General features: G+C 41.9%; 2 protein-coding genes and 1 pseudogene across 2 annotated transcripts; 2 read left to right on the top strand and 1 right to left on the bottom strand.

Moving 5' to 3' along the window:
* Positions 1-622: 622 nt before the first annotated feature.
* On the top strand, positions 623-1,874 carry LOC147439420 (uncharacterized; annotated as a pseudogene).
* Positions 1,875-2,386: 512 nt separating this feature from the next.
* LOC147439419 (glutamate receptor 3.3-like) lies at positions 2,387-7,453 on the top strand. The gene is made up of 5 exons (XM_086485279.1): positions 2,387-2,847; positions 5,778-6,136; positions 6,225-6,256; positions 6,526-6,932; positions 7,053-7,453. Exons 1-5 carry the CDS (start codon positions 2,554-2,556, stop codon positions 7,389-7,391), a joined length of 1,431 nt encoding a protein of 476 aa, XP_086341405.1. The 5' UTR covers positions 2,387-2,553; the 3' UTR covers positions 7,392-7,453.
* Positions 7,454-10,576: 3,123 nt separating this feature from the next.
* Positions 10,577-11,197, bottom strand: LOC147439418 (uncharacterized). Its single transcript, XM_086484014.1, has one exon. The coding sequence runs from the start codon at positions 11,195-11,197 to the stop codon at positions 10,577-10,579; it is 621 nt and encodes a 206-aa protein (XP_086340140.1).
* Positions 11,198-15,560: the final 4,363 nt, after the last annotated feature.

The following is a 15,560-nucleotide window of genomic DNA, read 5'->3' as shown; positions in this document are numbered from 1 at the left end:
ACTTGTTTATATTCTGTAGGGATAATAGACACAAGAATTACAAGTTTGAATCAAGTGGAAAGGAAATAATCTAGTTAAATTTTGAAAAAACAGTGTAAAGTTATGGAAAATTGAATAGCTCATATACACTAAGGAATCCACTCTCGTTGAGTTTTGGGCATTGATGCAAATCTTCTGCTTGGCTTTAGGATCTCGTGTTAATCAAAACAAAACGGGAATCTTCTGCCATTTCTCTCTTCTTGATTGGATTTCATGGGTAGGTTGCAAAATTATTGAGGAAGGGGAGATCTTCAAGTTGTTGGGGATTCCAATGGGCTTGGATGTTACTCTCAAAGCTCGATGGGATTGGGTGTGCAACAAATTTCAAGCCAAACTCAACCAGTGGATTGGCTTCAAACACTCCTTGGCAGGCAAAGTACTAGTTATCAACCTCTTCCTGATTGCTTACATGCTCTTCTTTTTTGGCGACCAGCAAACTGTCATTTGCTGAGGACTGTAGAAATTTTCTTTGGGCCGGTGATCCCTTTGCCAAAGTTTCATGGGACATATGTACCCTCCCTAAAGAGAAAGGAGGGTTAGGAAAGGGCTGGGAATCCAGAATCTCAATCTCATTGCGGATAAGATGGGAGTTAAACTGGTGGTTACAGCCCTCTAGCAACCTGACGAGAAATGTGTAAGACTCATGTTCAAAAAACTAGGCAGGTTTCGGCTCTCGAAGCTTAAAGGTTGGTTTCATGTCTCGCTTTTTGTAATCTTTTTTGAAAAGAAACCAATTTTCCCAGTAGGCTTTGACTTACTGAGATCAATTACGCAAGCATGGAACAAGCACAAGGATAGTATTCAAATGAACACCCTCACCAAGCACAAGTATTCAGTCCTTCCTAATGACTCCATCTGGTGGCCTTGCATGGACATTCCCCCTGTACCCGTTACCTCTTTTAGGAAGGCTCTGGTTCTTCACAAAAAGGGTCTCACGACATGGTCCCAACTTTGGGATCTAGATTCCCAAGCTTGGCTAGACGATATGGAAATTTCTCTCAGGTTTTGGGTTAAACCTTGGGACCTACAACTCATTAGATCTAGGATCAGGTCCTTCCCTTCTGAGCTTGTTTGGACGCTTCAGGACCCCCCTTCCTTAGACATCCGGGCCTTCACTTGGGTAGGAAGGTTCAAGCTCCACAACCATGTTTGGAAAAACAAAAGTGTGGCTTCTGCTATCCCCACCACTCTCAACAAGAGATGGTTAGTTAACTACTCCCGTAAGCAATGGAAATTCAAGTTCCGCAACATTTGGGCGGCCTCCTCTATTGAGCCTAAAAATTTAGTGCTCCTCTAGTTGGTTTTCCATAAAGCGTTATGGACCGCCTCTGATTGATTTTCCATAAAGCATTATGGACAGGAAAAACAGGCCTTCAAAGCCAACATTAGCTCCGAAATCTGCTATAGATGCAACAGAGTCATTGAAGATCAGGCCATCTCTTTCTGGCTTGTCCTAACAATAAGAAAATCCTCACCCCTCTGACCCGCACCCTAGGCTTCTCTCCCTTGTGGAAACAATTTCTCTTAGGGGATTATGTAGGAGTTCTTTTGTATTTTGGAATAAGTCTAGAGCTGAATTCTTATGGCTTATCTCGCGTCAAAGAAACTATAAAATGTTCGAAGTTGCTTACTAGACACCCAATCTGAAAACCCTTCTTTCCTCTATCAATTTGCAGGACATGAAGATCACCAAAGACCACATCACGCTATACCGGACGAAAAAGGACATTGTCAAGGATTCCAAGTGTTTCTATGATCGAGTTCAATCTTGGGGAGCTGGAGACAGTGACCTGGATGATAAGGTGCTGGCTAGGAACGATTGGATTGGAGGATAGCAACGAAGAGTACTACTACTTGGACAGGATCCATGCCAAAATTGATAAATGGAATGGATGTATTGCTTGCTATGCGGTTCAGCTTGTGTTCAGGTCCCCCCTGTTTGGTGCTCTGTATTGTGTTCATTTTGCCCCATTTGTATATCTCCCCTCAGAACCTATGGTCTGTTGGTCATCATGCAGTCAACTGCTGCCTTCTAATATTTTTGCTCTTCAAATTCAAGTCCTTGCGCTTATGGTTTTTTTTTAAAAATCCTATTTAGAAAAGCATAAATAGAAATATCTATGGTGAAGATATTTATTAAATTTTTATGGAATAGTGGATGTGTGAACGGCATCTAGCATTCCAAAAACTGTGTTGCATATAGAAAATTCAATGATTAAAAGCACGTCTCACGACACTATAAACAGGTGGGTAGGTGGGCCATTTAGAATTTGCTGTGAGCTGGGAGAGGTTTGGCCAAGCTGGCCAAAAGGACAACGAACTCCATTAAAAACTCAACTTTGGACATTACTGAAGAAATGCATGGGGGATTGAGTGGGCGGTGGTATCCCATTGGTAGGGATGTGGCTATGCAGAAGCAGAGGCGTGCTCATGATTGGCGCATGATGATGATGAGTTGCAGGGCTTTTATTAATATTATGGATTAGGAAGGGTAATGCTTCTGTAGTAATTAGAATGTTGATAGGCTGCTTAATCATTGTGACGGTATTGGCTGCTGCTAGTAAGAGCTCCAGTGCAGCCCCTGAGCTGAGGGCCCTGGTCCCCTTGAAGTCCAGCTTCACCGAGTTTGTGTCCTGGTCCGGTACGCCCCGCAACGCCACCTTCAATGGCTTCTCCGTCGACGTCTTCCGCAACGCTGCTCTGCGCATGTCGCTGTCTTTGCCTGGCCTCTCCTTCTCCCTCATCCCTTTCGGCGATGGCATCTACGATCCCTCCTACGACGACATGCTCGTCCTGCTGGAGCAAGGGGTAACCAACTCTCTCTCTCTCTCTCTCTCTCTCTCTCTCTGAGCGCGCACGCATGCAGGCTTTCACACACGCATCGTCTCAGCGTCAATTTCGTCTCTCCCTCTCTCTCTCTCTCTCTTCCCCCGACGACGACAAGACCGCAGGTCCGTTCACGTCCGTTCGCAGTCAAACCTTTGCAGGGAGATCGAGTGGTGCGCTCTCTCACACGTACTATTTGTTGGTAACTGCGTGTCGATCTTGGGCTGGTTTCGCAGGCAGCACTGTGCTGTTGGCCCAAATCTCTCTGAAATTTTTTTAATGAAAAAATTCAACTCCCCCTGGTTATTGCTTTTTTCTCGTTTCTACGGAGTGAGTTCGTCTTAGAGCAGAGTTTTCGCTTGCATCCAATATATATTGTCCCTTTGCACTGGCTTGCCCACTGCGTGAATGTCTCAACTAGACGGGGGTAGAGATTATTGAGTCTTCCCAAGTTCAAGAGGAACTGATTTTGGACCTCCATTTTTCTATCTTGTCCTTTAAGAAAAAAATCCTCTTAAGTGAAGGGAAAGTTGTCTTCAAACCCTTCCAAAGACCAAATACCCATCCATTTAGAAGGCAAGGGAAGGTTGCCAGTGTGCAAAGGATGGGTGACAAACCAAGGCAAACAAACTTGGAGGCTCCCACCTTCAAGCATCTCCTCTACTTTAGCTTTAGTAGCACCTATTCTTTGAAGGAGAGGGACACGGTTCAACTTTTTGTACATCACACACACACACACACACACACACACACACAAAGCACACACTTATATGTAGAATGGAGAGAGAGAGAGAGAGAGAGAGAGAGAGAGAGAGATTTAGGCCCTTGCTAGATGAGTTTGGATGTCTATGTTGTTGGACCACTCAGACACATATGTATAATGGGGGGAGAGAGAGAGGGAGAGAGAGAGAGAGAGAGAGATTTAGGCCCTTGCTAGATGAGTTTGGATGTCTATGTTGTTGGACCACTCAGACGCATATGTATAATGGAGAGAGAGAGAGAGAGAGAGAGAGAGAGAGAGAGAGAGAGAGAGAGAGAGATTTAGGCCCTTGCTAGATGAGTTTGGATGTCTATGTTGTTGGACCACTCAGACACACACACACACACAGAGAGAGAGAGAGAGAGAGAGAGAGAGAGAGAGAGAGAGAGAGACGCTGTTGTCAGATGGGACGCCTATGTCGTTGGACCACTCAAAGAAGCCACTTTGGCCTCTATCTTGGAAGAGACTACATTTTATGCTCCAATGTGGGCAACAAACCCTTGAGGATGGGCAATCCCCCCCACTTCGACTATCATGGTCAAAGAGCAGCTTAAGGCCACTGATTCATTAGGTAGTTTGCATTACAACTTTTTTGCTTGACTTTTTCTGACTCATTTCACAGGGTGTGGGGACTCTTGTTCTTGTTCAAAAATGGGTGCCCACCTCATGATCTCTAGGTTACATATGGTTATCCTACGTCAGTACCATCCCAAGAGGAGTCAACGATAGGAGCTCATTAACACTTCTCAATGTCCGTTTCCTTAAAGAGGTAAAAAATTGTGGGCTCAGCCCTCACATCCCCATTGTGACTTTGGCACTCTTCCATCACGATAGTGTGCGTGGTTTTAATGTGATGATGGAGTTTTTCTCTTCTGAAAGCGTCCATGAGCATTAGATGGTTTTAGTTCACATTGAGTTCACATATGCTACCTAAGCCCTTTACACATTCAAAGATGCATGCCCAACCCTTGTTGGGATGGGCGGGGAAGCCTTTACACGCTAGTTCGTCTCCGTAATCACAGACGATAATGTAGTTCATTGGCTGAGTGATGAAAATGACCAATCAAGACAGGATGCGGTTCAAAACTAACCATCGATTTTTGTGCATTCCTAAAAGGGAGTGTCTACAAACCGCTCAGTTTGTATGAGGGGCATTATTCCAAGTGAGATTCTGCATATAAACCATTTTCCACCAGTGTTCCGAATTTTTCATAACCGGCCAAGTTTCCTCCTTGTACACATTCAAACCGAAAATACAAGTAGAAAATTCCAAATTTGCAATATTTTTCAACTATTTTCTAGTATTACCGGCTAATCTTGATTTTCAACCGAAGCTGAGGCACACCTTTCCCCAACACCGTTTTGCACCAGCTTCATCGGAAATGTGAAGGCGCTCTAAGGTCGCTAACGTCCGGGCGGACGAGTGTGGACATGGGCGTTAGGGGCATCTTTAAACTCAGAAGCGAGTGTGGACATGGCCGCGTTAGGGGCATCCGCTCTCATCAGCTCCTGGAATTGCGGGCGCAGCCCCTGCAGTTTCGATGGGGGTTGCTTCGACAACCCCCCAGACTTGTGCTGCCATTGGGGACGGATCCTTCATTTGGGCATCCTCAGGAGTCAGGAATATTCAGCAACAGATCTTCACACACAGAGAGAGAGAGAGAGAGAGAGAGAGAGAGAGAGCGAGAGAGGGAGAGAGAAGAGAGAGAGCGAGCTCCTGTTCCTGCTGGACCTAGGATTTTGTGTGCCACCCTCTGATATTGATGATGTACCATTAACTTGAGAAATGAGGCATTGGACATTGTGAAAAGCAGAAAGCCTCTATAGAAAGGCACTCTGAATCAGTGAATGGAGACAAGCACCAATCCGACAAGTATGCCATTACAAATGGCCATGATTCCTCCTATTTGGTAGGGCCATTGCAAGCTTTTATCTTGCACTTGTTGGAACTGAGGGGTGCCATGCGAGCGGGAGCATTTGTGGACTACTTGCAGACATATGACGTCGGCACATTGATGTACAGTAAGTGATGCCTTTATCCATCATGTAGCTGGACCGAATACATACGTCTGCACTGGTCACTCGCCTGGGAAAAATGAGATCGACTATTTGGAGCTTAGATAAAGAATGCTAAAATTTTCTTATTTTGCAGAAAGCCGATGCGATTGTGGCAGATATTACCATCAACATTGGCAGATTGAAACTGGTGGACTTCACGCAACCTTACATGCCGTCGGCGCTTTTGATGATCACTCCTTACAGATATGGCAGGGTGGGAACTATGTGGGATTTTCTGCAGCCTTTCTCAATGGAGCTCTGGGTTGCTATCTTGTTTGCATTTGTTGGTACTGGTCTTGTTATGTTCACCCTTGAGCACAAGAACCCTGATTTTCACCAAAGCTTTCCAAAACCAGCCACTGATGCGAACAATGATCTTCCTCCGTTGGCAAGCGCAACCGACTCTCCAGACGGATTCAAAAGATGGGCTGGCAAGCTTGTGAACTTCTACTGGTTGGTATCTCTGCAACTACTAAACCCTTCATGTCTGTCATCTTGTGAGTTTTGGGTCGTCTCATGCTTGTGGTGTTGCGTGATACAGGTTCACTTCGCTAACGTTGTTCTTTTCACAACGTAAGTTGTTGTCTGCTGGCTTTCCGATCAGCATGCATGCTTAGACAAGTATGCCATTTGAATATGTAAAATGTGAGGGACTGCCTGCAAATGTCGTTAACAAGCTTGTTTGCATGGGGTTATATAGTGTTTCAAATCTTTTCTATGTTGTGCAATAGTGTACATTTTGTGTTTGCTTTTAGTCTAATTTTTTGTAGATTCAATCCTAGGTATGCCAGTGCACATCATACGAAGAATATCGTCCTTATACTTGCAAGTTGTTTGTGCAGAAGAGTCAGTTATGACACATGCGGGACGTTTTGTGACAGTAGTGTGGCTTCTCGTAGTGTTAATCTTCACATCAAGCTACACCGCAAGCCTGGCCTCGACACTTTCAGCTCAGCAGCCATATCCCTCAATTCAAGGGTTTGAATTTCTGTTGAAAAGCACTGCTCCCATTGGATATCAAGGAGGGTCTTTTATACACAACTACCTAACAATGTTGGGTGTCAAAGAGAGCAGGCTGAAGTCTTTAGACAGTGCAGAGAAATATTCGGAGGCTCTGAGGCTTGGCCCAAAAATGGGTGGGGTGGCTGCAATTGTGGATGAGCAGCCGTATGTCGAAAGCTTTCTTAGCACGGAATGTGACTTCACCATAGCTGGAGATCAAATCGCCTTCTTTGGTGGATTCGGCTTTGTATGTGTTGATTATGTTCATGAATTATTCCCCTGTTATGGTCATCAGAAGCTTGACCCATGCCATGAAGCAGAGAGCTTTATATAGTAGGAATTGACATGCATTGACATGTAAATGCAGGCATTTCCAAAGAACTCGACTTTGACGAACGAGATGTCTATGGCAATATTGTCACTAGCACAAGATGGCACACTGCAGAGATTGAGAGATAAGTGGGTGGGACTGAGCCAATGCAATGTGAATGCCCAGGCATCATCTCACATGAAGTTGAGCAGCTTTGGGGGCCTCTTCATCATTCTGGCTGCTGTGTATGGCATAAGTATTGTATGGAGGGTATTTACTTGGCAGGTGAAGAGTGAGGTTGTACAAGCACGGATTGGGTCGATGACGAGAGTGCTTTCAGGTGGTCGGGTACGGGGAGCTATCCAGGATCAACCCAGCAACAATGTTATGATCTAGCCTGAAGCCCCTCTGCATATTGGAGCTGGGTGTATGCCTTGGTAAGTCTGTGTTCTGTGGGCTGTCATGATGAAAAATGCGGCAGCGCAAGGAGTGTTCATGGCAATGGGTATTCCCATGTCTTTAAGCTCTCTTGATCTCGGTCTCTCTCTGAGTGCAAGAATAGTGGGATACACATCAAAGTTGGACTCAAGCTGCTACGTCTTCTTGTGTTCGATTCAAGGTGGATTCAATTTGTCGCAGCTCTAAATGCCCTCAAAATTCATGCGTGTAAAAGCTCAGCCCAGTGATTACCAAAAACTTTTTTAGGAACCAATGGAACAAGTGATAAAATCACAAGGCCTGCCAAATTATGGAAACTAATAAAGAACATGAAAGTGAAACAAGGATGGTAATCATATTGATCCATAGAGAAAGTGAGTTACAGATTACACCATAAATGTTGACCGTGATGAAGGATTGAAGAGTATCAAATTGGTGTTTTAATAAGATAAACACAAACATAATGTATGGAATCATGCCAAGCTTGATAAAATTTTCTTTTTGAGATGCAATTTTTGAAGTACCCTTTCATATGCTTTGTAATGCAATCAATTTATATAATTTTTCATATATATTGTTAACTTAAAGATATAAACACAAAAAATGATAGGCATTTTTGAGATTCTAGCATGTCAAATGACATGAGTTTTTTTTAAAGCACATGTTTTGATAGGCAAAATAACTCTTGACAAAAAAAAACGTCAATTTTAAGCCTTGATCTAAGGTTAGATCCCACTTTAAAATCTTTACGACTCAAAGCTTCACACTTGACCAGGCTACTTAAAAAAACTCTTAATATCATCAAAATATAAAAAACAAAAAATAGATAAATGGAGAAGTATTACATGCAACTCAACAAAGACATCTACAAACATAAACATTACATTGCATAGCATCATTTGTTTTACATGTTGGGTAACCAACGTTTGTCCACTCTATGGCGATTTTCTCGCGACCTAGCATGATTAAGGGGTCCGGTGGAGTTTCTACATTTCTCTTTAGCAGTAAGTCGAGATTGTCTCCTAACCTCTTTGGCAAGACTTGACTTTCGCGATCGCTCTATGGCATGACATTTCCCCAAAGAACAATGAAAGAACCAATCAAACATCTCCTTCATGTAGTTGGATCTCGTAGTTCCACCACCGTGACGTGTATTTTTAAAGTAAACACCTTTGGCTCGATAATGTGATTTTTCCATTCCTTGAGTGCTCCACATGTGTAATGAACCATATTTTGACATAAAGAATACTCCATGCGCATACAAAATATGTTGCATCAAGAAAAAATGTTTAGATCAAATAAATATTTATGTATAGCATCACAATTTGAACTGAACAAAGTAACTTACCATGTAGTGTGTGATATTGCTCTCTCCCCACGCTTGCACAAATGCTTTAGTGAAATTCGAAATGTGATCTTTGAACAAATTTTGTAGCTCGCTCGTGGTTTGGGGTTTCCACATGATTTGAAGCACTAACTCCCAAGTGGTGCCACACTTGCCTACGCAGATTTACAAGCACGGGATTTGAATCTTGATCGGTCGTACACTTGCAAAGCGCTTTCCATAGCTCCCATGGAGCATCCTCTTCATCCCTCTCCTTTCGCATCTCTGGTTTCTTGACAAAACTACGTGCTTTCACACCATTCATAGATACTTTTTGTGGCACTTCATGCATATTATCCACCTCACCGATGATAGAAACATTGCCGCCATGACATCCAATCGAATTTAGAATTGTTTCAAACTATTCCAATGGCTTCGATTCCACGGATCTGGAAAGTGGTTTCATTGTGAAAGCGTACTCTATGTGAAGCTTTAACAAGCGATCAAATATACGTATAAAGGCATGCAAAGTGCAAGTGTACATTTGTAAGTGGAAAATTGATAATGGGATGCCATGTTTTATCTTTTGTCGACCGATTGGGGACCTCCATGATAGGACACTTCAACACCGAGCACACCCAATCCCTTGCATCATCATCCATTGACCCTGTTGCCTGACTTCCGTTGACATTTTTCTTTGAAGACGTGGAGCCACGAGTGCTCTCCTTGTATCCTCGTACACAATATGGACAAGAAAGAAGTGATGAAGCACCTTGCTTACACCCAAGTATACATTTGATTGTTTTTAGATCACCTCCTAAGTGCCACTCAACATCAAATGTACCTACTCCATCTACTTCTAGCTTTTCTCCCTCTAGTTGTGCCTTAATAACCTCTGTGATCCACGGGATCATAGAGAAGACCCATGCCAACACCTCATGAGTCTCCTTCGGAACTTCAAAAGCTCCTAACTACCATATTTCTTTTTCCGATCGTACACTAAATGATGGTTTCTGAGAATGATCACTGATAGCATCGACTTTTGCAAAAAACATTGCCTCATTCATGAGTGTCACACTCATACGTTCCAATCTCCGTCCTTTGACAATTTGACATTCATCTAGCTTAAGAATAAATATTAGCTTCTCTCCAAGTATTGAAACAACACAAGAATTGAATTGTTATACTAAATGATATTCAATACAAATAGAAAACGACATTACAATTTGTATTACCTTGTGGAGACAAAGCATAAAATTTAACCATAGCTCGTTGTAGTCGTTTCAAGTCAACAAAAATATTGTTGAATTGATGATAACTAAAAGACTTTGTCCCATTAGGAATAGTATTGCCTCCCTTTATATTACCACGTGACTTAGCACTCGTGGAAGAGTACACCATGGATCCTTCAATGTGTTCGTATTCGCCAAGGGATTCCCGAACGAGATCATTGTTTGATTTTTTTGCAAGTTGGACCCTATGTGGAATAGGAAATAAATTCTCGGTGATGCCTTGCTCTCGTAATGCATCTTTCATCAATCCATGAAGTGCATGGTATGCATTTGTGCTGATCCCAACCTCATCACAAGCTCTCTGGACATCATCCTCAGACACAAGGTTAGAGATCTTTTTTAGGATCTCCTTTGTGATGGCATCTTTCATGTGTTTGGCCTTTTCACAACCTATGATGTAAAGTATATCTTCCTTTGAGATGCATCCTAGGAGAAGGTTGCAACGGTCCTCTTGTCTAAAACTTCCACACACATCTTGTATATATGTCCTATTTCAAAAGGTGAACCGAGTTACAAATTGATGAAAATTATTTGAGAGTTATAAACACTGTGAATTTAAAAAAATAATTGGTTGTCGTGATCCGCTTCTTATGTGCCCCTCCATTAGATGCTAAGTTTTCAATGGAAGAGAACTCCCTCTTACGCTCACGCATGCCAAATGGAGTGGCTTTTAGGTGCATCATTGCAATCTGTAGCTTAGTTACCTCTGTTTCTGTAGCTTTCATCTCCTCTTTAAGATCTTTGAGTTGTTTCTCTGTGGAATGTAGTTGTTGTTGGAGATTTGTGGAATGATTGTGTAACACTTGACATTGTTGTCGGAAATATGCCGACGCACCTGCGTGATTGGAGTCCAATCTCTTACAATACCCAAGAAGACCACGTTCTCCTTCTCCCACATATTTGATTAAGCTTGGGAGTGTACGGAATGTCGGATGACATCCCACGAGCGGATCTTTTGGATATAACCCTCCATCAAGCCACAAGTCAACATTGGTTTCTCCTCGAAACCGTCGTACGGATGCCGGTTGAGATGCTTTCTCGTCATTTTTTTTTGTGGGAGCAAATTCGATCGGTAGACGCAAACTGACATTAGTTGACCTAGTAGATGACGGTGCAGGTGATTCATTGGTTATGTCGCGAAGAGACATGGTGAAAAGTTATGATGGGAAAAAAATTTGATAAGATATACTTTTTGGGATAAATAGACAATTTTTGGGATAAAAAGACTTAAAAATATATTTTTTCATATATAGGTTCAATTTTTGAGCTCAAAAGAGGGAAATTTTTTAATTTTAAAAATTTCAATTTTTAGGCTTTATTAGATGGACGTTTTGATGATGTGGCATTGTCTATTTATTCTTGGAGTTAATGTAGAGAGGGACCCAAGGAATTTTAGATTTGGAGCTTATAAAAGCTAGATTCTTCTAAAAAAATACTGTTTTATATATATAGGGACCTTTTGAAAGCTTAAAAGATCCATTTGAAGATTTTATAAAAAATTCACTTTTTGGGGGTAAATTGATGCACGAACTGAAAAGTGGCTTTTGTCATAACTACTTACTCTCTTTGTTTGGTGATAGGTAGAGAGAGAATGGTTCTTCTCTCTACCTTTACTCCTCTCTCTCCTACTTTATCCCCCTATTCCTCCTACTTTACCACCCTCATTCCCTACTTTCCCCCCCTCCCCTATCTAGAGAGAAGTTAGAGAGAGAGCTACAAAAGTAGCCCTATTTATTGTCTTTGTTCCCTCCATCCCCTACAAAATTAGCTTTAATCCCTTAAAATTAGGGATCCTTACATGGCCCCAAGGGGGTCCAATTTTTTCCTAATGAATTGGGGTCAAAAGGGAGAAAAACATATGACAAACTGAAAACCGTAGTGCAGACCTAGTGTTGGCTATTTGACCTATCAAACCAAGTCCAAATCCAAAACGATTTGAGATTTAGATTGTGGACATAGTCAGCAACAAACTCCTAAGAGATCAAGTCCAGATGTGGTTGAACATGGATCGCGAACCATGTACCTCAACCTCAAAATTTGATGAAAATTGGTAGAGAGCCTGGATATGACCTTGTCTACACACAGTCAAAATTTTGAGAAAAAAATTTGACAGAGGAACATGGATCGAGATCCATGTACCTAAGCATAATGGGGGTATTTGACTTGGTGATCTTGTAGACATACTTGAGAACATCCCAAATCTCAAGTTTGAGCAAAAAATACCTTCTGCAAACCTCTGGTCTTGAAACTGTTTTGAGTGTTGTTTCAAGTGCAATTCACTAAAAGTGCTCTAACTTTTGATAGACAACTCCAAATTGAGTCAGGTATAGCCAGGAAGAAAGTTTGCAAGCAATAGGACACACCAGAAATTAAAGCTGATTTTTTCCAGGTTTTTTAAATCCAAACTTTTAGGGTACCCAGAACTAGTTTTCAATAACCAAAAGAGTCACAAATTCCTGACTTTTGAGAGACCTGATTAGGGGCAAAAAGGGATAAGGTGCACTAAGACAAAGTGGTCTTGTCAACAAGGACTATTTTAAGAGTTTTGAGTGAGCCTTAACCATGACAAATCATCCACCATCAGGGTTCTCTACTCCAATCAGGGACATGAAAAACGCTGCAATGCCGATAAAAGTGGGATTGGGAGAATACCTAGAGGAGAGGCATTCTCTGATCAACAAACCAAATGCGAGATTCATTAGAACCAATGAATCCATGCAAGTTCTTATAAATTACGCTCATGATGTCTTATACAGATTCATAAACGGGGACCAATATATCTTCTACAAGTGTGTAGAACCCAGTGCTAGAGAGTTGACCACCCATAAGAACCTCTATGCATTCACATATATAGATGCTCACAGAGTCCAAGTTTTGATGGTAGATAAGTATAGAAGAGAGTACAAACTTGTCAATCCAATTGACTTAGAATGATACACATACAAGGGTACTCCGATCTCTACTTACTTTCATGAAATAACGATGCCACAACACATATCTGCGAGGGTTAAACTGGGATTTTCTCCAAGACTAGAGGAGAGGACGAGAGATGTCTTTCCAAAAGACCACAAATTGGTTAGATTAGTGACTAAACCTCAACGTTTAAGACCATACCAAGTGGCCCAATGTGTCAACACAAAGTACAATGGGTCAGGGGATCCATATGCTCATGTCTCACTCTTCAAACAAGTTTTGAGAATGAACAGATTGCGGATTTTCACACTTAGTATGAGGGATTTGGATTGACATTAGAAGGGAGGGCTTTGACATCATTCCAACCTCTAAACAGAGATGGTTTTCCAAAAATAGCACAACTCTTACAAGAATTCATAGAAGAGTTCTCAAAAAGGGGAATCAAGCACAACACAATGTCACAGATCTATGCTTTCAAACAGAGAAAGGACAAAAAAGGGAAGGAACCTCTGCTTCGCTTCAAACAGTACATAGACATATTTCTTGTGAGAGAGCTACTGCAAGATGATAGATTATCAATTCTCTTTATAGAGGGCTTGAGGAATGAAACTCTTAAAAAAGACCTACATTTGAAAGGATGCACAACGTTTGACCAAGTCACTAGAGAATCTCTATATCTAGTTGACAATTGTAAGGCCTACGGAGAGGTGATTGAAGATACAGACAACATGACTAGTAGTTCCTCATCTCCAAAGAGTGAATCAACAACAAAGAGAGATGTTCAAACTCCTTGGGAACTAATCATTGATCAAGTGGTTGAGGGGGTGATTAGAAGAATAAACCAAGGCTACAAACAAAACTTGAATGTATGACAACCTCAATTGAGGAGTTGCAATACTTGTGGAGGGGATCTTCTCACTCCATGGTGTAACACTCAACCAAAACCACAACAAATGCTAGGGTAACAACCACCTCTTTTGAATGATGGTAGAGTAGTAGTCAACTACACTCAGCCAACGCATGTGCCACAACCCGTGAAAAATTAGTACTTCATGGTTGCGAATACGCTCATGTTCATAGCCAATCAAGAGTATGGTTCAAATAACATCCTCGCAAGGCAAGAACAACCATCAATTGGATCACCAACTATGAAACAAGAAGTTCCATGTTATGAATGTGGAGGTGATCATTGGGCACAAAGTTGTCCAAACAAAAGTCCACAAATAGAATTATTTGGATTCCGTAACGTTGTGGAAGAGACCATCTACACCAAAACTGTGCTAAGAATCTAGACTACAAGGGGAAAGCAACAATGAATGTTGTAGGCGTGATGCCTTCTTCAAGCAGATCCAAGGTGGAACCTGCCATTCCTTTAAAGGTAATGACTTGAGCTCAAGCTCAAGAAGCTACAAAAAATGCAGTCGTTGAGGAGGAACCCACATTGCCACCTCAAACAGAAATTGAAAACTTATCGGTGAGAACAAGAAGAAAATCATGGATGGCCAAAAGGGATAAAATGAAAGCAAAGAGGCTTCAAGAGAATCCTACTTTGGAAACTCAATTGAACGAAACCAAAGAATAGCTTAGACAAGAGCAATAAACCAAGAAAAATGCAAAGGGAGCTAAAGAGTCAAAGACGAACTCGAGAGGTTCAGTCTTGGTCGACAAAGTCTTTGAACCTTTAGATGCAATTTGAAGGCCTATGAAGCTAGGCTAAAACCAAACAAAACCCAAGAGACTAGATGGTTGAAGTATCCTCATCCAGGGTATGAAAAAGAGAGGTTGCAAATGTGCAAGGAGCTCATCCAGTCAGCCCAAGCTCTTATGGAACCACATGTTCTAGATGCTCTAAAAAAAGGAGGTGCTAGGACGGTTCGGGATGGCGGGCAACAAGAGAGGCGACCTCTAAACACCCCTCAAGGCTCCTGTGCTACTCAATTGGGGGTGGGGAAACCACAAGCAAGAAACAACAACAACAAACCCACAGACAAACAAGTGAAGGGGCACCACCTAACTATAGAGTGAACTAGGATGCAAAAGAGGAGAATCCTTGAGCAATACAAGCGAGAAGTAAGGGTACACTATCACTAATATTAATGCTATTACACACACCAAACAGAGAGAGAGAGAGAGAGAGAGAGAGAGAGAGAGAGAGAGAGAGAGAGAGAGAAAGAGAGAGAGAATTTTGTGCAACAATTAAGCTTCAATTTAAATGATTGACACTGGTGTATAAACAGCTTGGAGGAGAGTCAAGAGACACAATTAAGTTTGATGATGTTGTAATCTACACATTATCTTAGGGTTATGGGAACTCTCTCACCATACAACCCTCTTATAATGTTTTCCCAAACAACAAAACAAACACAAAATTTCTTGGGTCACATACAAAAAAATACTACAAAAGAGTCTTAAAATGAAAATACGCCACCAAAAACCAAACGAGAAGAGGTTTCCAAGCGTGAATTGGAGAGACTCAAGAGAGTTTTGAACCGTGGTTGCACCCAACTTACTAATTCAATTGATACGCAAGAGTAGGTACAACTTTGATTGGAAGTTATGAATCACTCACTCCCGGTGCAATGCTACGACTAGCTGAAA

This window comes from Adiantum capillus-veneris, chromosome 16, assembly GCF_014529385.1.
Source record: "Adiantum capillus-veneris isolate H3 chromosome 16, ASM1452938v2, whole genome shotgun sequence".
NCBI classification, from domain to species: Eukaryota; Viridiplantae; Streptophyta; class Polypodiopsida; order Polypodiales; family Pteridaceae; genus Adiantum; species Adiantum capillus-veneris.
This window is presented reverse-complemented; position numbering and strand designations above follow the sequence as displayed.

Coding starts and splice junctions, on each gene's coding strand:
- LOC147439418 (XM_086484014.1), bottom strand. CDS start 11,197: ATGTCTCTTCGCGACATAACCAATGAATCACCTGCACCGTCATCTACT.
- LOC147439419 (XM_086485279.1), top strand. CDS start 2,554: ATGTTGATAGGCTGCTTAATCATTGTGACGGTATTGGCTGCTGCTAGT. Junction 6,137..6,224: donor AAGCTTGTGAACTTCTACTG/GTTGGTATCTCT, acceptor TGCGTGATACAG/GTTCACTTCGCTAACGTTGT. Junction 6,933..7,052: donor TCTTTGGTGGATTCGGCTTT/GTATGTGTTGAT, acceptor ATGTAAATGCAG/GCATTTCCAAAGAACTCGAC.